Here is a 26,037-nt window from a genome sequence, read left to right as displayed (position 1 = left end):
AAGTAGAAATCAGACACTTCAGCGGTATACTAGAACTACTCAAAAAGTTATTGGCAGAGCACACATTACTTTCTGAAGTCGTCCAGAGTTTCAGGTAGGAATCATTCCCAGTCCTATCCGATCTCACGCGAGATTGAACTGTTCTATTTTCACGCACCATGCCATTTAAATCAGAAAGGAAGAAGGAAAGTTTGCGCTGATAAACTATGAAAACGAAACTAATCGGGAAAACTCCCGTGCTAAGGTCTATCATTACACACTCGGACGCTACCAATTGGACTGTCTTCTCATCCGAACTACATTTCCCAATGTCCTTTGGTGGATCTTGAGGGGTTCCCGGAAGTTGTTCCTAGAATTCGTCTTTATCATAGAGATCCGGTGTCCTCTATTTGGTAAGCGTTTCTGCGTTATTTCTTTTCCCTAGATTAGACTTTTGGCTGTCTGGCCACGTCCTATTGTCCTTTCGCACCCTCATATAGAAATTTTAGCTTATGCCGTTTAAAAAGTAGTTGGGCACTTCTGGTATCCGGTATTCTTCACGTGTTAGACTACAGCTTCCACTCTTCTCCTAGTAGTTGAATCTCCCTTTCTATGGCACTCGTAGTCTAACACAGTTTACAGAGTCGTTGGGAGTCGAGCGGCATACAAATTAAATTATTAATTAGCACCAAATTTGGTGACTAAATTGGGTTATTTTTTTTACCCCAAATGATTGGTAAATACTGACTAGAATCAGGTAAAATCAGTAAAATGAGAGCAAGACAGGTCGTTATTTCTGCCTTTTGTTGTGTAAGCCAATTTATAAAGTTTTAAGACTAATTGCATAGGATTTACAATATGTAGGTTATTATCGTAGACTTAACTGAATTTAAATATCATTTTTAAGTGTAATACCATTACAACCCTATAATTCATATTATACCTGTTTGTGAATTTAATGGTTTAATTCTAAACCAGTTCATAGTATTGTCATTTCAAAGCTCAAGACACAACTAGGTTAGAGCCTGCCTGTATAAATTTACTCAAGTCCTGAAAGAGATAAACCTTCTGCTTTCCAGATAGTGCTCACTTATAAGATTTAGTTGTGACCACCTGTTAGCAAGATTTGGAATGACTTCTGCCTTGAAAACTTTGCCTGAGAATTTCAAATGATACTAGGCTCCAAGTTAAATGGATGGCAATAAGAGTCAGAATTTTTACTTTTCCCACACATATTGTATGGAACTACCTTCCTAAAATGCTTGCCTAATTATACTTCTTTCGCTTTTCAGTGTTGGCTTAAACTCCTTCTTTTTTAAATGTTTATTTTAAAATACTAAAGTAGCATTTTAACTTTTATTTGTTCATAGTTATATTAATATTTATTTAAATCACTTTAAAAGCCATATTTGAGTAAAGATGCAGAAAACCAGTTGTGTAGCTGGAGTGTTAACAGAGAGAGCCAGGTTCTCCTCCTCCCCTAGGCATGGCAACCAGCTGAATGACTTTGGGCCAGTCATCTCCTGTCAGCCTAATTAACAATGACAAACTGGCTGAAAAACAAAACCTCATGTCACACCATACATTGATAAGAACTATGCAAGCGCAATGTAAATCAAGTGCATCCTGCAAATAACTGGGACAAATACTAAGAACAACAAGGATGAATGTGCTGGAATTGAGGGGGTGGATGGGTGGAAATCAGTTGAAAAGCAATCAAGTTGTATTAATTCTGCTTAGATTTGGGGCTGGGGACAGACTAGAAACTTGAGTACTCATTTAAAGCCACACCATGGCAGCAATAGCTGTTGCAGTCAAGTAATATTTTGATAAGGAACAAAAATTTTATTAATATCTTCTGCCTATTATTTTCTTTTTCTTTTTAAGTTTTCTTCTATAGTTTGGTCTAGTAGTTAAGATACTGACCTCGAAAGGGGAGAGTGTGCCCCACTTTGGCCATGAAAGCCGATTTGGTGACTTTAGCCTAGTCATTCTTTCTCAGCCCAGGTGGAACCACATAATGTCATTGTTATGAGGAAAATAGGAGGAGGAAGGAGTACTGTATTAGGTATGTTCACCGCCTTGAGTTATTTATAAACATGTTGTTGTTAGTTGAGAAGTCATGTCCAATCCATCGCAACTCCATGGACAACATTCCTCCAGGCCTTCCTGTCCTCTACCATTCTCTGGAGTCCATTTAACTCACACCTGCTGCTTCGGTGACTCCATCCAGCCAAAATTAAGGGGGAAACAGTTCTTGCATGCTTTATATAACTTTTGGTTATTTATCCTTATTTTTGCAATATCCTAATTCTACCTTGGAAATGTGCGGCTTTCAAGCAGTGCTTCTCAGTCATGACAATTTCCAGGTATGTGGACTTCAGACCCAAAATTCCACAATCAATATGGCTGTTGATGGTATTTCTGGAAACTGAAGTCCACATACCTAGAATTTTTTTAGGTCGGTTTAGAGGAATATGGCTAATGAAATAGTCAATAATGACTGTGAATATGAAATAGTTCCCATCTATGGAATTAAAATAATGAATTCTCAGGCAATGATTAGACTTTGTATTGTTAATTGCTCCCTAGTAATGCATTGAACACTGTTGAATACTGGAGTAATTAACTTGTTATTGACTTAACATATTTAAGCTAATGAGCTGACTTTTAAACAGGAATGAAACCTGAATTGATTTCTCCAAATTCCACTCTTTGACTAGCTACCATGGCCACAGCCTCAAGGAAGTCTGTCTTGCATTTGGCAACTTTCATCAGGAAGCATTTGCTAACTGGTAAGCATTGTGCATTCTCTGTGTTACTAGCTAATTGGATATTAGAATACTGCTTCTTTGTGGCCAGGAGAGTAATGACCTTACATTAGAAATCAACAGTCCATTTCAGTCTTTCTGAAAAAATGAACATTATGTCAGACATTGGCCATCTGAAAATCCTCCATGTGGTGGCCTTCTTTTGCTCAAGAGACAAGGATGTTGTCACTATAAAACTATGTTACTTAGCTTGGGTAGGAACCAGTGGTAGTTGCAGGCGGTATGCCCCGGTACAGGCGTACCGATGCCTTCCGGGAGCACCGGGTACCGTCCTGGTACAATGCTTCGGAGGGCCCACCCGCCCGCCCTCTTTACCTGTATTTGAGCTCTTTGGTGCTTCTGCGCACGGTGTGTATGGCGCCTGCGCAACACTCCACCGAGCAGCTGGAGTGTCGCGGAGGCATCGCAAGAGGTAAGGCTGCATGTGTGTGCTGTGCACGCATGTGCTGTGCGCATTCATGTGGTGGACACCAGGCCCCATTGCACCATACCGATAAGAACAGAAAGAACCACTGGTAGGAACAGAAAGAATTGACTTCAATGTAAAATTGATTAAGCCCTTTTCTATTCAGTAATAGTATTCAGTTTATGCAAGAAGAAACAGTTCTATTTTTATGATCTTTGCTTAGTTGTCAATGTCTTTACAGGTAGTCCTTGCCTTATGACCATTCATTTAACAACTGTTTGAAGTTATGACAGTACTAAAATAAGTGACTTACAATCATCACAATCTCCCTTTGCTCACATGATCAACATTTGGGCATTTGGCAACTGGAACATATTTATGAGGCTTTCAGTGTCCCATGGTTACATCATTACCATTTGCAACTTTCCCATGGGATTTCCACAAGTAAAATCAATAGAAAGCCAAGTTTGTTTAACAAGTTCATGATTCCCTTTATGACCATGGACTAAAAAGGTAAAATAGTGTATGATTCATTTAACAACCACTTTGCTTAGCAACAGAATTTCCAGTGTTAGTTGTGATTGTAAATTCACTACCTATATTCATGGATAAGGAAATATAATGTTATTTTGAGTGATAAGAAATATAAATTCCCAGGACTACATCGGTTAAGAGGAACAAATAATGCAGCTTCAGTGGCAACTGTGCGGATAGCAGATGAGCAGAAAAAGAACCTTGTTGGTCTTCCTTTTGTTCAAAATACAGAACTCAATACTAGTGAGTGCTATCAAATGGCATACACTTGGATTCCCAATGTAGTCTTGCCTTAAATGTCCATGAACATTTATGTCCCTCCCCCACCTCACCCTTTTCTATATGTTCTAAATCAGGCCTCCTCTGCTTGATGTCCCCAGTTCCCATTATTCTATGGTACCAAAGCTAAGGATTATGAGAATTCCAATCCAAAATATTAGAGAATACCAAGTTGGATAAAACTGCCCTATAGAAGTCCTTTTTCTTTCAAAGTTGCAGTTTGATTTACAAGTTTTGAGCAATGAAACAATTGGATTGTTGTTAAAACCCCTAAATTTATCATCAACCCTAGAGTAGCACTATAAAAGAGACTCACAGTGTGTTCTGTTATACTATTTAGCTCCTGTATTTGCAGATGCAGCCATATTTCATGCCTGTTCCAAATCTACATATACACCACTTCCTGATGACTATAATTGGCAAGTATTAACTATTCTACAAGTTATCACTATTAATTTACAAAGACTGTTAGATGCTAACATTTGTACAGAATGGGCTGGTAATTGAGTTTCATACAGTGTGCCATCACGATATACCCAGTACATGGCAACTCCCTTGTCTTTGTGGGTTGAAGACAAATGCAAAAACTGGTGTGTGCCTTTGTTTTAAACTAACCTGCCTGATACATTGATTAGGTTTAACTAATTAATAATATATATTATTCTTGAATATATTTTGGCAATTTTTAATCTTGTTAGTGACTTTTAGTTAAATATTTTACAGCTTGTGGTTGTCATTCAAAATAATTATTGTTTAATATATTTTCCATAAATTTTAATTAAACATTATCTCCAATGCCATCTTCTCAAATTTTAAAATGGCAGGAATGTTGACATCTGCTTTATTTTCTAGCAAAGTTGAACTTGCTATGACATCAGATGGAAAGACAATTGTTTTTTATCACCCTTCAGTGGACATTCCATATGAACACACAAAAGTAAGTTACTGAAAATTGCATCTTCCTGAAAATAGTTACTACGCCTAGGTCCATAATGGCGAACCTATGGCAAGCGTGCCACAGGTGGCACGCGGAGCCATATTTGCCGGCACAGTAGCCCTCAGCTCCGGCACATATGTGCTTGCCAGCCACTTATTTTCAGCCTTCCTGAGGGCCGGGAGAGGCAGTTTTCACCCTCCCCAGACTTCAGGAAAGCCTCCGGAGCCTGGAGAAAGTGAAAAACCTCCAGAACTTTCAGTTGGCCTTTTGGGCTGTTTTTCGCCCCACCCAGGCTCCAGAGGCTTTCCTGAAGCCTGAGGAGCAGGAAAAGGGCCTCCCCCAGGCTCCAAGAGGCCCTCTGGAAGGCAGAAACGGATCATTCCCAAACTTCTGGATGGCCTGTTGGACCCATTTTTGCTCTCCCCAGGCTCCGGAGGCTTTCCTGAAGCCTGGGGAGGACAGAAAATGGGCCCAGTGGGCCAACCGGAAGTTTAGAAAATATCCGTTTGGATCCTGGAGCCTGGGGAGAGCGAAAACACCCCTCCCCCACATGTGGGGGGGTCACATGTGCATGCGCAGGTGAGGGGGCATATGCGCAATAGCGTGCACACATACATTTTGGCACGCCTTTAGAAAAAGGTTAGCCATCACTAGCCTAGGTACTCTTCTACATATATATGTTGATGGGTATTATACCATAATATAAATGTGATTTACAAGATAAATCATAAAAGGTAAATGCAGGAAGCAGCAAAATTACATTAATGGATTACCTCAGATATTTTGAGCTACCTTCAAATAGATGACATAAATACATTCAGGTCACATAATGGGAAAATGGTGTCCTGGTAATCTCAGTACTATTTAGAAGAAGTACAATATTGACTTTAACCTTAAATATTGTTCAGGATCATTTTAAAAGGTGTAAATGCATTCATTGATTATGGATTATGGAGTACAGTTGTAGATGCTCCTTCTCTAAAGTTTGGAGTCAAGTGATTTTAGTATTGATTGGAATATCATTTAGACAATATTTTTATTTCACATACAATTATCTTATGAATTCAGTGCCAAAAATATGTAATTATTAAATAGATTAAAGGGATTAAACAAGGAAGATAAGCACGTCTTCCAGATTTAAAAGCAGCATATCGCTGGATATATGTGATTATGGAGGAAAACTGTGAGAAAGTCAGCACTGTCTTTATGCTTTGCAGGTAAACCTCCTGGAGAAATATGGCTGCCCATTGATGGAAACAGGATGCTAGGCTAACTACACACTAAGAAAAGTCTTGCAGAAAGCCTTTGTAGTAAGATCTTATTATAAATGCTTTTTACAAAACTTTAATTGGTGTATATTGGTGTTAATAGTTTTGCTGTCTTGTGTTCCTAGACTCCGTTAACTGTACTATAGTCAAATAGTGCCAGCTCATCTGGATGTGTAGTGTTAATAAATGGAATCTCTTTGGAGAAATAGATTTTTAGTTATATTTCTTAATTTGGATAACATATACTTTGACAGCCCATTCCACAACTAGACCCTGTAACCTATAAAGAAGAAACACATGAACAAGTCCTGAAATCTAAATTAGAAGACGAGAAAGACTACAAGAAGGAGCCCACAATTGAGACACTTAGTAAAATGTTTTACACAACCAAACATCGCTGGTATCCTGTTGGACAGTAAGTATTTCTGAAGGTATCCATTGTAGAATTAAAATAGAATGGAATTATCCTGTTTCCCCAAAAATAAGACCTCCACGGATAATAAGTCCAATTGGGCTTTTGAGCACATGTGCTAAAAGAAGCCCTCCCCCAAAAAATAAGCCCTCCCCAAAAATATTGCAACCCAGCAGCAGCCATGAGGTGACCACGCTCGTCTCCTCCTGCACCTCAAAAATAATAAGACCTCCCCAAATATAAGGCCAAGCGCTTATTTCAGGGGTCAAAAGAAAATAAGACCCTGTCTGGGCCAATAAATACCCGTTAATGAAATTGCTTCCCAGTGGAAGTGGTGAAAAAGTATCATGTGACTGGGGCCTGTACTTCTTTGGGAAGTTGATATGCCTGTAGCCCAGTTGATGTACACATAATTTGCATTCTAAATGTCTTGGTGTCAATCATATGCTCTTAAAGCAATATGCAGCTTTGGATGAGACACGGTTTGAGGAAGTTTCAGGTGTGTCATGGATTTCTATTATGTGCAAGAAAGATCAAGAAGGTATTGAATAGGATGTATCCATATTGTACTTTTATGCTTTTTATGCAAGGTTCCTATCAGGCCCTCAGAATTAAAAAAGACACATGGTGATTCATTAAGCAGATTTCTTTATTATTCACTACCTCTGTACAGAATCTTGCCAAACTAAAGCACTGTGCTATACAAGCCTATACTCTGGGAACTGTTAGGGAATGGCTCTCTTCATACTCTTTCACACAAACTGTCTGAATTGAGTTGTCTCTTAACTCTTCTGGAATGCATAGTCTCCCTTGAAGGACCCTGAACTGTTACAATACACCACAATTCCCTTTGAATTTGGTACCACAGGTTTTTTCTAGGAAAATCTTGTTCCTTTTTCCTCCAGACATTTCAGTGAAAGTGGGAATAGTATTGGGTATGCTTTGGCCCCTCTGAATGTTCCAAGCAGGGTTCATATTTTTTAAAAAATTGGAATCCTTCTACAGCTGGGAATTACTTTTGCTCTTGAACCAAAACAATAGATTTGTTACATGATTAAAGAAACTGCACAAAAAATGGTTTAATTATTAGATAAACAGAACATGTCTACATTCTTCCTTTATAAAATTAACATTTTCAAACATAACTGTTAATAACACTTCTAATCTCTTAAAAAACAAGTATTTAAATTATTTGGTGTCTGAGACACTCTTAATATATCTTCTTCTTTTTTTTTCATTTAGGTATCACAGTAGACGCAGGAAAACCAATACTCCCAAAGACCGATGAAATTACATTTGTCTTTATCATCATGGAAAACTTCCTTTAGATTCATTCATTCATTCATTTCTAACTAAATTTCTCTAGATAATTTGTAGAATCTAGGGATTCTGATTTATATGCAAAATAGAAGTTTCATTCCCAAATATTGCTAGCTGAGATGAATTGGTATGTGAACCACCAGAGGGCACTATTGTACAAGAATTCAGATTTACTATACTTTTTTTGGGGGGGGGAGAAATCTGTGGGTGTGGGCATGTCAGGGAATATGTTAATAATATGCAGCCAAAACAGAATAAAAACTAAATAATAAACTTTATGAAAAGTACCCCGAGGACCTTTGCTTCTTGTTACCTCCATTGAAAATTAATTTTGTATCCCTATAAAAATAATGAGCAGAGTTTCTATTCCAGAAACGTCTGTAAGATTGTCAGAATCAAAGTGACAAAAAAACAAATGTACAGTATAAATGTAGCCTGCTATGGGCCACACATAGGATTTGGTTCTCACACTGTAAAAACTAATGCAAATTAAAAGAATAGAAAGAAAGTAGAAGTGCAGAAAAGAAAGAAAAGAAAATAGAAAAATAAGGATAAAAAAATAAATAATTTATTAACTTATTATCTCTTAAAATACAAATGATCTCTTTCCATATCCCATCCCTTATCTATATACAAATCCATAAAACACCTCAAAAGTCCTTTTTTGACAGTATTAATATAAGAATCCTTTTTTTTCCCAAAGAAATATCTTCAATATGTCCAATGTTAGAATATTTTGTTCCATTCTGTAATTTTAGTCAAGTTCAGTCAAGTTCATGTCTTCTTGTCTTTGCATTATAATCTTTGAGTTTCATTGTGTCCAGTTTTTAAAATCTCATTCTATTTTTTTAATCAGACATTTTTCCACAGGAAGAGTTCTTTATAATTTCAAAATATTATTTCAAATTCATCTAGACCCTTAGTCCATTTGTAACTTTCTAAAATCAAATTTTAATTACCTTTTCCCTGCTTATTCCAAAAAATCTTTTGTAAATTCTCAAATTAGTAGTTAAAACTTTCTTTTGCTAAGGGTTGAAGGGAAACTCATTGCATGCTGTCAAAATTATCAATAGAAAGATTTCTAATAGTTGAAAACTTATTTGAGCCTTATCGTAGCTTATTCCATGATTAACCAAACTATGGCTAAATGAGAGGCAAACCCAACCTGAAAGCCAGATGAAGGACTGAAAAATACTTTATTAGAAGCACAGGAAACAATGTTATTAGCATTGTAGTTTTTAATAAGATAAGAATCAGATAAATACCGGTATATTTTGGGAAAATATTCCACAAGGGTCAACACTGGAAGGGAAAAAAAGAAAGCATTATATTGCTTTTATATGGAACTGGCCTGCAAATTCTTATGGTGATTATAAAACTATGGAAGCTTGAGATCAGCTATGCAGATTTATTTTGGAGGAATTAGGATGTTCAGCTCATGTTTATTTCTAAGCCCAACGTAGTGTCAGCATACTATGAAAATGTGAAATGCCCCAAGTGCTCCCCCTTAAATGTATAGATAATTCTCGACTTATGATCACAATCGAGCCCAAAATTTCCTTTGCTAAACAAGACATTTATTAAGTGAATTTTGGCCCATTTTACAATCTTTCTTACCACAATTGTTAAGTGAATCACTGCAGTTGATAAATTAGTAACCTGGTTGTTGAGTAAATCTGGCTTCCTCATTGACTTTGTTTGTCAAAAGATCACATAACCCTGGGACATTGCAACCAACATAAATATGAGCCAGTTGCCAAACATCCAAATTTTGATCACATGACCACAGGGATGCTGCAATAGTCATAAATGTGAAAAAGGGTCTTAAGTCACTTTTTTCAGAGCAGTTGTAATTTTGAACGGTCACTAAACTGTTGTAAGTACGGAAAAGTGCAAGAGAGTTGTTCATCCTTCAAATAACTCATGAACTCGTGGCCTTGCAAGCATTTCTCATGCTCAGAAGGAGGAAGTGCCAGAAATCTGGTGGCAGGAAAAAACACAAAACTATTTCTGAGAAAGAAATGGCCTTACTTTCAAACACACTTTTCAGGATCTCAAGAGTATGTGGAATACTTATCAAGACATCTGCTCCATTAAATTTGGTGCAGCTTGCTTTGGGGTAGACATTTATTTGTCATATGAAAGAAGGCTTTGCACAACTGTGGATCCCACTTCCACTTTCAACTACCCTTCCTATGTCCTGGCTTTGAGTGCGCATGTGATGCTATACCAGAGCCGAACAAGCTTCATGGATGAAAAGGGAAAGAAAAGGGGAAAACCCCAAGGAAGTCCAGTTGCCTTCTGAAAAGCACTTTTGGGACAGCCATGATCTGGATAACAGAGACTCTCCATAGACATTTACTATACCAGGAATATCCAAAGGGTACAAGGAGCATTCTGATTAAAATGTCCCAGTTAGCAGTAATTTTACCTATAACCTGAGTTCAAAGTTGACTTTTCCTGAGCAGTTTTAATATTTCTAAACTAAAAATTGGTTTGCGGCCAACCATTTTTACTTTCCAGTCAAGCTCATGAAGCTGATTTGGGGCTCGGATATTCTTGGAAGTAAAGGTGATGACAGAGATTGGGGCTGAGCTTTGCAGTATGTCAGATTCACTTTTTTAGAAAAATTAAAAATATAGAAAGTAGATGTGTATCCTTCAGTGGTGGGATTCAAATAATTTAACAACCGGTTCTCTGCCCTAATGACCATCTGGGTAGGTGGGGCTCGGTGGTCATGTGACTGGGTGGGCGTGGCCAACTCAAGGTCACTCAGGTCGATGGGCGCTTCACCTTAGCTGTTACAATGTAATAAGGGTTAACAAGAGAGGCAGTTTCTGTAAGCAGGGCAATAAAGATGAGGCTAGAAACAACACCAGAATGTTTCCTTCCTGCCTTCCTTATAGGATTAACCCTGTAAAGTGGAAAAAACAAAATGAGATTTCTTCCAACAACCGGTTGTCCGAACTGCTTAGAAAGTTACCAACCGGTTCTCCTGAATAGGTGCGAACTGGCTGAATCCCACCACTGGTATCCTTGTAGCCCTGATAGTCATGTTGTAAATTCCGGAATTAACTCCTAAATCATGGTTCACAAACCACATACGGTGGTGCTTAAAAGCTTGTAAACCCCTTTGAATTTTCAATATTTCTGTATAAATATTACCTAACACATGATCTGTTCTTCACAGGAGTCACAATTACAGTAAACAAATGCATCAACATCATCATAATAGTTCATTTCTGAGAACAGGTCACATTTAGATCATATTCAAAAAGGCTCACAAACTTTTAAACATTACTGTAGCGTGCTAAGCCAAAACAAAATTGCCTACATGATCACACAGAATCATGTGAAAAGGGGCTCTGGTTATAAGCGTGACTGAGCAAGAAGAGAATGAGAAAAGAGTAAAGTACCTCTCAATCCAGCATCTGTTTTTCATTAAGCAAAAATATAGGGAGACGGTTATGTAATTTCTTACTTGACTGTCTCAAACTCCTAATTTGATAGCATGAAGTCTCAAAATAGCTTATATACTAAGCAACTTGTCAAAACACAAAAGATCATTACATAATCACTATAAGATTATCCTTGCATAACACCTGTGCCAACAGGGAAAAGAGAGCAAAGCCACAAAAACAAAATGCTAAAGTCCTGGATGTGGAACATTCATCACCCACAAGAAATACACTTTGCCAACCTCTTTCAGTCCAAAAGCTATTTGCACCCTCTTATACTAAACACAGGCACATGCTTTCGAAAAATCTGGTTTTGTCAGCTAGGGGGGGGAAAAACCTATGGAAAAAAAAACCTAGCTCTTTAGTACAGGTTTTCCTGGAAAACAAGAGAAACCTAAATCCATGCAGCTGGAGTTATTAAAAACATACTTCAATGGCAGAGAGTGCAACTGAGGTTCCAAGAGCAATCCCTGCTGAGAGGTGAGAAAGAATCCCCCTCCAGAATTCTGAAGAATCGCTGCTATTCAATGGTTGGGTTTTCTCATTGTGCTAAACCAGAATGTATTACATGAGCATAGTCATTGCTTAAGTATACATATAATCATTAGCAGCATATGTGAAACTTCCTGCAGTCCCTGCTGCAGACTGTATCTAACAGCCAGCTTTACTCCCCTTACCCCTATTTGAATTGATGTGCAGTAAGTGATAAACTCTGCAGCAGATTGGTCAAAATAACTTTTAAACTCCTATGTATGTATCTGGGAGTCAATTGCACTGATTCACCCACCTTTCCCTTTTAAGAAATCAAATATAAAATTGGATTCTGTCTTTTAGTAGGGGAAATAATATAGCCATCAAAGGAATTTTTTTTAGAATGCACCAAAATACTAGTTTTTCTCCCATTAAATTATTACAAAGATAAATGAAACAAACAGTGGCCTTTCTTCATACATCAGAGTGCATACAAATAATGTAAAAGGCTTAGCAAATCTCCTTGTCAGTCCCATTTTCTGAAGCATATCTACAATTGTTTGCCATAATTTGCAAGAAGCTTAAACCTGATTTTCCTGTTTCTCAATTCAGAGAAAAGACTGTTTATTCTAAGAGGAGGACAAGATGTAAATAAAATGAAATCACTTCTATGCTGTAATTAGCAGCTAGGAAGAATTGGACATAGTAATGCAGTTCTTGATACAATTATACATGATTTGTGTGTCTGTATGGATTGTCTAGCCATAGATAAAAATCAATCAACAGAAACTCAGACCACTACATCCACAAGTACTATAGGCGGGTGTTATAATTCATCTGAACATACTATAGATTGTGCTACATTTACCCTGAAAAACTAATAATAAATTCTAATAAGTAAATAAATAAAAATAAATAAAAATAAATAAAAATAAATAAAAATAAATAAAAATAAATAAAAATAAATAAAAATAAATAAAAATAAATAAAAATAAATAAAAATAAATAAAAATAAATAAAAATAAATAAAAATAAATAAAAATAAAATAAATAAAATAAATAAAATAAATAAAATAAATAAATAAATAAAAATAAATAAATATAAATAAATATAAATAAATATAAATAAATAAATAAATAAATAAATATTACACAGGATGTGTTGGTTGTTCTTAGGCATGAAGTGCCAACTGCTACTGTAGGCTGGTGTACCATAAACTACAATTTACATATTAGATTACTGAAATGTGTCCAGTGAAGGGCTGCTTTTCAAAATGATTTGTGAACAATAGTTGAAGACCCATGTATGCATTTGTTTGAAATATAATTGAGCACTTTTATCCAATTGTGCTTTAGCATTTACAACTGCACAAGTACTTCATTATAGCTGAATTGGTAAACAGTACATAGCTAATCTTGACTGAGTTACCCCGCAAAAAAAAGTGAGCAAAATCAAATCTACTTAGTACAGTATTTGAACTGGCAACTGTTAGGTCATCTCAGAGCTCTAGGCTAGATTAAGAAGGCAAAAACAAACAAACAAACAAACAAACAAACAAACAAGCAAGCAAAGCAAAAACACCCTGGCAAACATTTTCCATATTACCACCAAGATTACATGGTTATGTGCATGTCTCAGCTAGAGAAAATTTATTTTATTTTCTCATTGCGAAGTACAGCTCTTCCCCCATGCCTTTCACATTAGTATCATTGATTAGTCTGATAAGATCAGAACTGCAAAGTCCTAATGCAAAATAAAGGGAGAAAAAAGATCAGCAAAACCCAACATTTTCCAAAGTTTCTTGAAGTTTCCATTTGCTAAATATTTCAGCTACTTACATGATTTATATTCCCTTCTAGATGGAAAAGTCCCTGAAACAACCAAAACAACAACCCCTCTTAAGTCTATCTATGTTTTTTTTTTAGCTGCTACTACTGTAATCTATTTCTAAAATCAGTGAATTCACAAGGTGAGCAGGAGTTTTCCTTCCTTCTAACTTACCCAATTTCACTGTAATATTTTAAATTAGCACAAAAACTAATTCAAGACTGCATGGGTGCCATTATGTAAAACTTGGATCTCAAGAACTATGTTGGCTCATATGGGGAGGGAGTGGCATGCAATACACATCCTGAATTCTCAGAATTGCTCAATTTTTGTCTGAATTCTTAGAATTACTACTTTAAAAAAAAGAACTTTCCATCTAGTTGTCAGATATGCATAAAACCCTTATGGAAATATATACTAAAGTGAATATAAAAATAACTCATTAATTTCCCCCAATATCAGAGCTTAGATTTTAATTTGGGATGTTTCAATTGATTTTTCCATATTGTAAATGTTCCATATGTAAATAAATAAAGATATTTAAGATCCACAACATTTGCACAACTGTTAGCCGAAGTTTCTTTGAACTTCATAACAAAATATGCAAATTAAATTTCTAGTATCACTCCAAGAATTCTCATAATTTACAGGTAGTCTTTCTCTTCCTGAAGTAACTTTAATTGGACCTGCAAGTACCAATCACCTGTTTGAGAAAACTGAAGGGAATCTCAACCCTGGTTTTGAGAAAACCGTAAATCTGACAATTTATAGTTGTGTTATTTATGGGTATGATTAGCAAAATAATGTCATCCCACACTTCCTTTTTAGAAGGCATTGAACCAGCTTCAACAAGCACTGCATAAACTGTTCCAGTACCCATGTTTCCTCCATCTCAGCACAGTTAAAGATTTTAGTGCTAACACAGATGTTGTTTGTAGATAGTCCTAGCTTAAATTCCATGCACTGTTGTTTAACAGGATTTAGATAAGGTAATTGGAATATATTCATTAAATTACAAGATGGACTTATGATCAAAGTAGGAAATATAAAAGGCATATTTGCTTTCAACATTCATATTTTTTAAGTAAATAACAGCTGTTAGAATAACAACCGAATAAGAACCAAGAGTTTGATATTTTCCTCCCCTGCTTTATTCCTGGTAAAAATTATTCATCTGGAGTTCTGTTTTAAAAAATGAAGAGTGGATTCCCCTGAGTATGTTTCCTTCCACTCCTGCCAATGTCACCTGCCGGCAGGAAAATATCTATCAACCACTCTCTTTAATGTGAGATGGGATGGAGCTAGATTGCAAGGTCTGAACTGAATCAGGCTTATATTAAGATATGTGTATATAAAATTGTTGACTACATATTTAGCATAATGCTCATTAAAGCTTGTAGATACCACTTAGTTTAGGAAAATTCAAGTAAATAGAGGAATTGCTATTCTTTTAGAACTGAATGCAAAGAATTTGATGCCAGTGATATTAACTCATACCAATGGAACAGAAGGTCTTTATTGTGTTGAAGAGTTTATAACAATACAGGAAGACAGGAGATCAAATTCAGAAGGTTTGAGAAAGACATTAATACTGCAAAAAACTGGATCACATTTATGCACCTGACACAATTTCAGTATATCAAAGCATCAAGAACTGGATTTTCCAGTAGTTATTTATGTTGGAGTAACACTGTTTTTCTCTATCTTTAAACACTTGTGAAGGAGAAAACATAACACAAATTCTATTGCCATTATGTCCTTTAAATATTGCTTAACCCTGTAATTGGTCTAATGTAATTTTGTGGCAAAATGATCCACCCAACATTATGATGCATTATAATTCTATAATTAAATACGAGGAATTGCAACTCTCTTAAAACTTTTGAGTAAAATATGGCTTGCCATCTTAAAACAATCCTTTGGGAATCCTTTTGTAACACTATAACGACATTTGCTCTGTAATTGACTTAATATGGCCAGGGTGTAGGCTGGTGACTGGGGCATTCTTGACATACCGGTATTATCTGGGACTCCTTTGGCTGGTATTTCCTGATGTCCTCTGCCACTTGTGGGTGGGATCTTTGTCCTTCCTGGCTCATGTATGTGGCCAGAGGGGAGATTACCTGGATCCAAGTATCAACCCTGAAGTGATTATGGCTGAGGCCATCTTGGAAACTTTAGGGCTGCCATACAACAAGGGGAGGGGGGAATAGTTAGAGGGAGTTTGTAGCCAAAACAATAAAACTTTCCTGTGGGAACCCAAGGACATTTCCACAGGTAGCTGGTCAGAGGAGTAGTGAAGTAACCAAGCAACCAGCCAGCTCCTAGATTGGACAGTGTGATCAGTGATTTGGGCGAAAGGGGAAAACTTTTACTTTTAATTAGGTGAAAGCTGTACGAACTTTTAGAGTCGGCTTTCACCAGTTGTGCCAATATGTTCTACCCAATAAAACTTTTCTTTGAGGAGTTCTAATTTCTATGGGTGCATTCCTTGGAACGCTAATACCAAGAAGTAGTCAATACCTTAGATAAAGGTAAAGGTTCCCCTCGCACATATGGGCTAGTTGTTCCCGACTCTAGGGGACGGTGCTCATCTCAGTTTCACAGCCAAAGAGCCAGTGCTGTCTGAAGACTTCTCCATGGTCATGTGGCCAGCATAACTATGTAAATGCCGAAGGCACACAGAACTCTCTTACCTTTCCACCAAAGGTGGTTCCTATTTTTCTACTTGCATTTTTACATGCTTTCAAACTGCTAGGTTGGCAGAAGCTGGAACAAGTAATGGGAACTCACTCTGTTGCATGGCACTAGGGATTCGAACTGCCGAACTGCCAACCTTTCTGATCAACAAGCTCAGCGTCTTAGCCACTGAGCCACCATATCAATACCTTACAGTACAGAAAAAGAATAATGTCAGCACTTAAAAGAGGGTGAGATGTGCCTCCTCCTTAGGTGGTCTTCTTTGGATACAGAGTTATTAACTAACTACTGCTGTTTCCAATATTCCCTTTTTAGAAATGATAGAGGTAGGGAACCAAGAATGAAGCACCCTAGAGGAAATGGATTTTATGAAGTATTTCAGTCATGTTTCAGGCTTGGTCATGGGACAGAGAGGCACTAGACTCTATATTACCTTTGTCAGGATCTGGACTTCTCACTGGCCTTCAAGTATAAGTTTGACCTGGACAGGGAGAAAGATCAGGGCTTTGAAGTTCTTGCTATATCTCATCCTCGTGCTATTGTCACTACCCATTTTGACTACCATAATGTGCTGTACTTCAAATGTATTTAAGGACCACTCAAAAGTTGCAAATAATCCAGCATGCAACAGCCTGTGTGCTCACTCATTCCTGGCATTGGGATTGGGAGCACAGAATAGCCGTGCACTGGCTTCCAGTAACTGTCCAGGTACAATTTAAAGTGCTGCTTTTAATCTATAAAGTCCTCTATGGCTTAGCACCAGGTTACTTTCAGAATCACATTCTCTAACTAGAATTGGCCCACTAATTTGAATGGGGGTGGTGGTGTAGAAATAACTTGTGTTCCCTTTTAGATGAGAGTGACTAAAGCCAGGAAGTGAGTGCTGCTTCTCAGTGGCATTTTTGGCTCTTTGAGGCTTTCCAGTTGAAATTAAGACCAGTTCCCACCATTGCTCCTTCTGTAGTTTAAAACAGAACTGTTGTGTAGAACATTTCTTACTGATAACCATTTATTTTAGTTTTTCCAGGGTTTTATTTTAATTATGGCGTTTTGATTTTATGTGTGTGTAAAATCTGTGAATAAGAGCATGTTGGTGTAGTGATTAAGGCATCAAGCTACAAACCATGAACTCTGATTGGGCCTAAAGCTTGATTTAGAGTTGCCTGCAACTGTGAGTGCATGCTGTCACATATCTATGGAGTGAAGGGGTTCGTGAATAGGTGCAGGATGCAGATGGCTGCAGATGGATTGATGCATAGATGTCCCAAATTCCAACTGTGAATTGTGCGTGCGGATTGATTCAACTTTGTTTTGTGCTTTGCTGTTTGAGCGACCCCACTAACTAGAACAAACATTCACAAACGTATAAATGAAACTGCTATGCAACTGTCTCCAAATGACACATGCAATGACGGAAAAATCTAATCCAGGGTTTAGGCACAAAGCCAGGTGAATCACTATAGAACACTCACTTTCTCTCAGCTCTAGAAAGAAAGCAATGATAAACTTTTGAAAACCTTGCGAAGAAAACTGAAGGGAATTGTCCAGGCAGTCTCCGAAGATCGGATACAATTGAATGGAAGAAAAAAAATATTTCAAGCATTTGAAGTCCTTAATTGGACTGCAACTGGATATAAATGCAATAAATAATAAACATCTGCAACAGGTAGCTAAAAATATTTATTTCAGCAAAGTCAAAGAAAGGATTCTAAGAAATAAATATGTAAGAGCAAACATAAATCTGCATCCTAAATATTTACTAAGATGCTCACATGTACAAATACTCAATAAAGACAAGTTAATCTTACCAAATATTACTATTTTTTTCAGGATAACAGAAGGAATAATTAAAAGCCAAACAATCTCACACTAGAGAATTTAAATACAATCACTTCTAACAGGTATATAGAAATTCAAATTCACAACAAATTTTCAGAATAGTTCAAAGAATTACTGTGAAATATTTTAAAAGTACAGTTTAGTTATTTAGAAAATATACAGCTTGCCCTCTTAGTAACCATTCTTACATCAAAGGATAAAAATAAATTATAAATATAATTGAAAACATTAGTAAAATTATTGGAGACAAAAAGATAAATATAACAGTCAGTAAAACTAAATGTTAACCACAAAAAGTGTATCTAAATAAACAAGTATTTGATGTTCATTTACAAGAGCCACAGCCCCGGATCTGGTAAGCCTCAATTGGCAATTGCCTCCAAGAACCATGAATTAATGACAACCACACAACTGTTGATGTGTGCCAGATCATAAAAACTAGTATGCTGTTTACACAAAGTGAGATTCCTGTAAGTATCTGCAGTGCAACTTACAAAGGTCCTTAAATGTTCAATACTAATCATACACTATAATCACCCCTACTGAAGACTGTGATTTTTCTTTTAAAAAACCAGAAAATTACTCCCAATTTTGCCCCCAAATAAAATGTTATATAGTGCAGCTTCCATATGATTAGTGGTACATTGCTTCTTATAGATCTAAATCCAAAAATCATACTAATGCTAATTAAAGCCATTGTGGACATCAGTTTATTATCATAGTCTAAGACAAAAAGATTAATGTATAATAATGAGCTAAAATAAGTTATGTGTAAATGTATAGATATGCCCTAGTCCTGGTATTGCCAATATGAAATCAGTGTGCTTAAGTGCTGTACCCACCAGGCTCTCTGCCCCATCAGATCTTTTTTATATATACTTAGGAAAAAATCTTCATTTTTAAAAAGAATTGTCATGTTCTGGCTTCATATTTATTTTTAAACATGCCTCTGGTTCTAAATGGCAAAAGAAGCATTCTTAGAAAATGATGGGTCAGTGAAACTACTACTGAAAAAAAAAACCTTTCAGGTGCTCTGTTTCCAACTATTTTAGCTTAGCCTATTACACAAACTAATGTGGTCAATTTATCTTTCAGTATGTCATGCAAACCCATAACTGAATAAACCATTATCAGGTTAACCGTGGCTAAGAGTATTTTGTAAATACTCTTTTACTCTGTTTAGAGTAGAGGTTTGTTATTGTTTCCTATAACGCCCTTAAATCATTTTCAGAACAAAATTGTTTTGGTCAGAAATATTAGGCAACACAATATTAATCAATCTTTGGTCATCATCACCCAAGCCTATTATTTTGAGTTATATAGTTGATCCATGAGGATTTACTTGCACTGAGTAATCCAACACACAGGGGACATTTAAAATGCTGCCCATTTCAATCCCTTATCATAATAACAATATGTATTAACCCCATTCCTTCTTCTATGGTCACGAATAGCCAGGATCTCCAGTCAGCATCGAATTCAATCCTGAAAAAGCCCATTGCACAGCTACACCTCAGCCTAAATGTTGGGTTACTGGAAATATTCATGGACAGGTTAAATTTTCGGTTCCACCAACCTTCAAGGCTATTTCAGGCCTGATATTTTGTTTTGAAGCAATGCATGGTCACATAGTACTAATTTTAGGCGGTCCGGAAGCGGCTGAGGATGTAGGCAGTAAACCGTTCCCAGGCACTGACGGGGGGAGAGGGGGGGCAGCACCGTAAGTCAAGAGCCTAGTCCGCCCTTCGCGGAGAGGTCCCTTTGCCCCTCTTGTGCCCACCCCAGAAGCGGCACCACACGCCCTTCTCACGTTCTCTGTCCCGGAGGAATAAGCCTCACGGATCCCGAGCGAGCCTCCCTCAGCAGTCCTGTAAAGCAGCAGCAGCAGGAGCCATCCGTGCACCCAACAGCGTCGCTCCGTAAAAGAAGCTCGGCGGCGGAGGCTGCTTTCCATGTTTTCCGGAGACGGAGACGCCCGGGGTCAGGACGATCGGCGCTTGTTTGTACCCACGGCTCGGCTCCCCCCCCCGCCCCCCGGGCGAAGAAAGAGGTGGGGGGGGGAGGCAGCGAGGAAGGAAAGAAGGAGCGGCTGCAACACAGCAGCTCCATTTCAAGCGGAGGCGCGGGAGCCGGCGGTCACGTGACGCGATTCCTGGAAAGTTCTTGGAAAGCGGCCTTTGCCTTTTTAATCGTTCCGCCAGGAACAACGCAAAGCAAAATAACCGCCGTGAGGGGGGGAAAAAAACACGGCCGGACATTCGGGCGAGGCACCCCGAAGCTTCCTCGAGATCGTTTGCAATGTGTCCGCCCGGGGGGGGTGTTAAGGGAGGGGGGGCGCTCCACATACTATCAGCACGAGAAACCTGCCTCTCTCTTCCCCCCTCCCCCCTCCGCACCGAGCAGTAGCTGCCTCAGCCTATCTTGAAACGGCGCGGGAGGAAAGACGGGGGCAACGCTCGCCTCGCCATTATTAATCCCAGTCATGACATGCAACCGCGTCACCCCACTTTCGGAGTTGTTTCGGGATCGGCGCGCACCAGGCAGCGAATCTCGCCCGCCGGCCGCGGCTCCTCGCTCCTGTTTACTTGGCGTCCACGCGTCACATGAATATTTCCTGCCCGGGGTTGTAGGAGAAACTCTTGCAGGGGATAACCTGAGCTGGCCGGCCCGGCGGCCACTCGCCCGGCCTCTCTCGCAGCTGATGCCGCGGGGCTCTTTCTCTTTTTCCCTCTCCTTTTGAAACAAAAGCCCTGGCGAGCCTCCCAACGGCCTCTCCGTTTAAAAAGCGCCGCGCTACAGAGACCAAGCATCCCGCCCTTCTGGATTTTGCCGCGTTTGCTTGGCGAGGCCGGAGGTAAGAGTTTGGCCGCGCGCACACGACTCTTCGCCCCACCGATTATTTCCTAGACAGCAGCCAGACTCTGTGCAAAGGAGAGGAGGAGAAAGGCGTGCGCCTTGGAAGCAGCCGGTCAGCCATCCTCGAAATCCCCGGCCAGGTGGCAGCTGGGTGAGGCGCTTTCCCGGCGGGTGCCGCTGCCCCTGGTGTGCAATGGGGAAGTCAGGACAATAGGAAAGAGGCAGAGAAAAGCGGACGCCCCTCGCCCATCCCAGCAGCGAACGGATCGCCTCTCCGAGGGATGCTCCTCCGTAAGTGAAGATTCGGAGCGGCGGATTTCGACGGAAGCTCTCGCTCGGCCCTGGTTCTCCTCAGAGCTGCAGGTCCCTGAGGGCGGCGGTCAGATGGGCTGGGGCAGCCGCCGGGAGCTGTGGTAAGGGCCCGCCGCTCCTTGCTTTCCCCCTCATGCCCGTGGTCTCCGCCCCAAATGACCCTGCGCTCGGCCGAATCCTCGGATGGCACCGACAGGGCTGGGCCCCAGTGGGAAGCTGGAGGAGCTTCGGCGGAACCTGCTGAAGGGGAGCGCCTGGACTCTGCCATGAGGGAGCTGAGATGCGCGGGTAAGGCAAGCGTGCGGGACGGGGACAGTGGGCACCCGGGGTTAGATTGAGCCGTGGTGGTGGTGGTGGGGATAGCTTGTCCCGTCCCTGCATGCAGGGTTCGTAGGAACTGGGGTGATTCTCTTGTGAAGCATCCCCAGCGCTGATGTGAGGTGAAAAAAAGACTCCCGCCATTAAGCCCTTGAGAAGTGGAGCCTCAAAAACCGGCTCCCCGCAGAATCTGTAGGGACGAGGCTGCAGACACCACTCGAAAGGATCGCCCTACGAGGGTGGAAAGATGACGGGTTGAGCCCAAATTATTCCGCAAACCTAATGTGTTTACCTCCCTGGAAACCTCTACAGGGTTAAGTTAGGTACTTTTCTACAGGTTGTTCCATGATGCAACTTTTAAGTCCGTCGTTCCTTTTTTTGCGTTTGGAAACTGAGGTGGGTTTTCAACTTTTCTTTAATGGTCATTCCGAGTTAAAGTAACTCTCAGGAAGCAGGCAGAGAATCCTCTATGATGGGATACAATAACAGCTTAAGGTTTTGGGAATAAGAAGAAAGGAACAAGTCCTGCCGTTTCTCAGACCTGAATGTTGGAGCATTGTTCTGCAACTTCATCTTGGATTTCCACATTTTAGATTAGCCAACACAATTAGGTGTTCATTATCGGAGACATTGTATAATCCTGAACTTGTTCTCCCACTAGTAGTAAGACCTCAGAATTAAGAGACTAGTAAAATGCTGGGCAGAACTAGGAATAAATCTAGAGTTACACAAGACTTCTAGGAAAACATCTCTGTGTTAATAAAAACAGTTCAATTTGTTTAGAATAGTGAGCAGAAATTTTTTATTCTTTGTAAAATCTTTTCACTTTATTCACCCTAGACTTTTAATTTTAATTTTAATATTACACTTTTTAAAAGAGATGTCACTATTTCACTACACTTTTCCTATTTGGTCTTGAATTTAGTTCTGAGAATAAATTGGATACACTGCAAAGATTATTACTTTTAACTATTACTACTGTATTATAGATAGCAAAAATGATTCCAATCCTGCCAGAAGATCCTAGGAATTGTATTTTAATGCATGTGAGGACAGCCATCTTGGACAGGCTACTTCAGTTATTACATGAAATGTTTTTTCTCTCTTATTTTTTAGGGTTAAGAGAAAGTGTTGATTTTAGATTCTTTGGGATCTAAAATTTGTCTTGTTCTAATATTTAACATATCTGCACTGTATTTGATGACTGAAGTGTTATGGGGTTGGGGTTTGTTTGTTTTTTTTATTGTTTGTTTAGCAGAACTGTTAATAAAAATAAGTCTACTGAAAAATGGGCAGTCTTAAATCCTGTTGATACTGTATTTGTATAACACTTTTGCAATACAACTCTAAGTATATTGGTTCAGAAATCAACCCTATGAAGTGTAATGGTATTTATTGTTAAATATGTCAGATTCTGTTTGCAAGGTATCTTTTCTGGCCTTGTGGGGCTCATATTCATGTTTCACAATGCAGAATAAAAATGAGAAACTGCATTAGCTATTCAAGGACACCTAGGAAATAGTATTAGAATGTTAAGTGATTTGAATCATTGAGGTTTCAGGCATTGATTATGTTGATTTTTATCAAAATTCTCCAGTGCAGATAGTTATTGACACGACTGTCCTTTGCTTCCAGTAGTATTCTGTCTAAAATATGCTGAAGATTCTTAACAAATTTTGCTTTCTCTTCTATTAGGATGGTATTGGGGAAACATGAGTGTGGCAGAAGCAAAGGAAAGATTACAAGATACATCTGAAGGGACTTTCTTGATCAGAGACAGCTCTCACTCAGAGTATTTACTTACTATTTCAGTTAAAACCTCAGTAGGTCCTACCAACTTACGAATAGAATTTCAAGGTGGTAAATTCCGTCTGGATTCTGTTATCTGCATCCGATCAAAGCTCCAGCAATTTGACAGTGTGGTTCATCTAATTGAATATTATGTCCTTATGTGCAAGGACAGAAGAATGGTCTCCGAAATACCTTCCAATGGAACAGTCCATCTTCATTTAAATAAACCTCTCTATCATTCAACACTGTCTCTACAGCATCAGTGTAGAATTGCAATAAACAGACATACAAGTAAAATCCAGGAACTTCCATTACCAACAAGATTGAAGGAATTCTTAAAGGAATATCGATATCGGGTATAAGAATCTACTCAGACTCATTTTAAGAAAACAGGTCCTAAATACAATTTGTGAGAAATCAAAATCTTCAGCTGCATGAACGTATTGTATAGGTCATTGTGAAAATGGTATGTTATTGTGTGTGTTTGTAGATTTGAGTAGAGGACTTGGATTTAGCTTTCCACTATTAAAACTTTGGTGCTCAGTAAAGTCCCTGATGCTATTAGAATTACAAGCTAAGGGAAAATGGGTTTCAGTGGGAACAAGTGCCTACAAGACAATGGTTCATTGCTCTTTAATACCTATGCACTCACTTTGTTCTAAAAATAAATGAGGCAGTTTGGTAAGGTTCTCTTACAGAAAGTCATCTTATAAAATATTACTAAATCCCAATCCAAATGATGTGGCTGTCCTTCAAAATAACTTCTGAATAATGTGGACCAGTCAGTGATACCATGGATACCTTAAAATAATCTATGGTCCTCATTCTGAGAGCGTATTACATTCATCAGTATTTTGAAAGATTAAGAAAGATTTGCCAATTCCTAGTGACCATTTACAGTTGAATGCTCCCCTCATATCAGAAGGGCTAAGAGGAGGGTAGGCATCTGGATTTCAGCAGCAAATGACTAATAACTCTGCAATTAGGTCACTGTAAACCTTTTATGAAGTTACAAAGGGAACATACATTTTGGGCAATAAATTTCCAGCTAGCATAAAAGATTGGCTGGAAAGACTCACTGTCTGAGATTATATCAGTCTAAGGCTCCTGATTATGTATTTTGCACATTCTTAATTATAATTTACATATTAATAAATAGTAAGCATTTATTTCCTTTTATTCCTAATAATATAGCACTCGAGTGTTTTCTTATTAAAAACTTATCTAGCAGTTCTTCCTGATTATGAATGCATGAAACTTTTTTTTAGGGGGGGGGAGGTGCCTTCAAGTCCATGTGACTCTTTGCAAGTATCTAGTCAAGTCTTGCAGTTTTCTTGGCAAAGTTTTTGGAAAATGGCTTGCAATTGCTTTCTTTCTAAGGCTGAGAGAAAGAGAGAGAAAGACTGACCGAAGATCACCAGTTGGCTTGGAACTAGAACTTATGATTTTCTGATTTCGAGCCTGATGCCTTAACTACTACATCATACTGGTGTTCTTACAAAAGCTATAGAGCAATTTTATCCATTTTACTCAGATTGTAAGCTTAGCATTATAGCAAAGTTTTATTTGAACAGTCAAAATGGGATTAAATTTCTAGGTAAGATATAAGGCAGTCAATCACACATGAACTCTAGTCACTCTGGGGAGCTACAACAATCTCCTTCATACACTTAGCTTCCAAAGCTTCACAAGCTCCACCCAAGCTTTCAGTATAGTCTCCACAAAGCCTCCCTAAATGGTAACTTTAATCTGAAAGAAAGGGAAGTATGATATACATGGGAGTAACCATGTCAGGCCAGAAACAACGGGTGAGACAGGTGGAATCAATCATTCCTAATTTAAGGCAAGGTAAATTAAAATATTATTCCAAAGTATGGCTGAAAAAACAAAGGTCATATTATTCCTCTTATAGGGACTCAGTGAATACATTACATTGAGGTAATGTACCACTATTTGTGTTAGCACAGACTCTTTTTCTAGATCCATAACATCAGTAACACATCTCCCTTGAATGAAGCTTTATAAATATCTAGACCAGTGGTAGTCAACCTGGTCCCTACCACCCACTAATGGGCGTTCCAGCTTTCATGGTGGGCAGTAGGGGTTTGCTGTAACTCTGCTTTATAAATTTTATAAAGCAAAGTTACTTCCCTACTTTATAAATCACCATTACTGTGCAACTGGTGGGCGGTTACAAAATTTTACTACTAACAGAGATACAAAAGTGAGGGGTAGGTATAAAAAGGTTGACTACCCCTGATTTAGACTGCAGTCTTTCAGTTGTTTCCATCCAAAACAATAGCAAATATGATTAACTTCTACAATGTAGAATTTTATTAGTTCTTATTTCCTTGAAATGCAAGTAATTTTGCCTTTAAAAAAAACCTATTCAAGCCTGTAACTGTCTGATTTCAGACTGTACTCAGTAAATCAAATTGTAGTGCCCTTATACTCATAATGCGTTTCTGTGTTCAAACGGACTTTTCAGAATTATACTA

The 26,037-nt window shown here is 38.5% G+C and overlaps 2 protein-coding genes across 4 annotated transcripts; both read left to right on the top strand.

The window, feature by feature from the left end:
- Positions 1 to 296: 296 nt before the first annotated feature.
- MRPL42 (mitochondrial ribosomal protein L42) lies at positions 297 to 8,119 on the top strand. Of its 3 annotated transcripts, none has more exons than XM_032222010.1 (6): positions 297 to 392; positions 2,658 to 2,774; positions 4,385 to 4,448; positions 4,882 to 4,966; positions 6,489 to 6,649; positions 7,889 to 8,119. In XM_032222010.1, the coding sequence occupies exons 2-6, from the start codon at positions 2,708 to 2,710 to the stop codon at positions 7,932 to 7,934; spliced, it is 423 nt and encodes a 140-aa protein (XP_032077901.1). In that variant the 5' UTR covers positions 297 to 392; positions 2,658 to 2,707; the 3' UTR covers positions 7,935 to 8,119. The 3 variants fall into 3 exon arrangements, with proteins under 3 accessions (XP_032077901.1, XP_032077900.1, XP_032077902.1); XM_032222009.1 differs by having other exon boundaries at positions 298 to 392; positions 4,370 to 4,448; XM_032222011.1 differs by having other exon boundaries at positions 299 to 392; positions 2,703 to 2,774.
- Positions 8,120 to 18,142: 10,023 nt separating this feature from the next.
- On the top strand, positions 18,143 to 25,410 carry SOCS2 (suppressor of cytokine signaling 2). Its single transcript, XM_032221604.1, has 2 exons — positions 18,143 to 21,718; positions 23,444 to 25,410. Exons 1-2 carry the CDS (start codon positions 21,586 to 21,588, stop codon positions 23,899 to 23,901), a joined length of 591 nt encoding a protein of 196 aa, XP_032077495.1. The 5' UTR covers positions 18,143 to 21,585; the 3' UTR covers positions 23,902 to 25,410.
- The last annotated feature ends 627 nt before the right edge of the window (positions 25,411 to 26,037 follow it).

The sequence above is a fragment of the Thamnophis elegans genome, chromosome 7 (genome assembly GCF_009769535.1).
Source record: "Thamnophis elegans isolate rThaEle1 chromosome 7, rThaEle1.pri, whole genome shotgun sequence".
NCBI lineage: Eukaryota > Metazoa > Chordata > Lepidosauria > Squamata > Colubridae > Thamnophis > Thamnophis elegans.
This window is presented reverse-complemented; position numbering and strand designations above follow the sequence as displayed.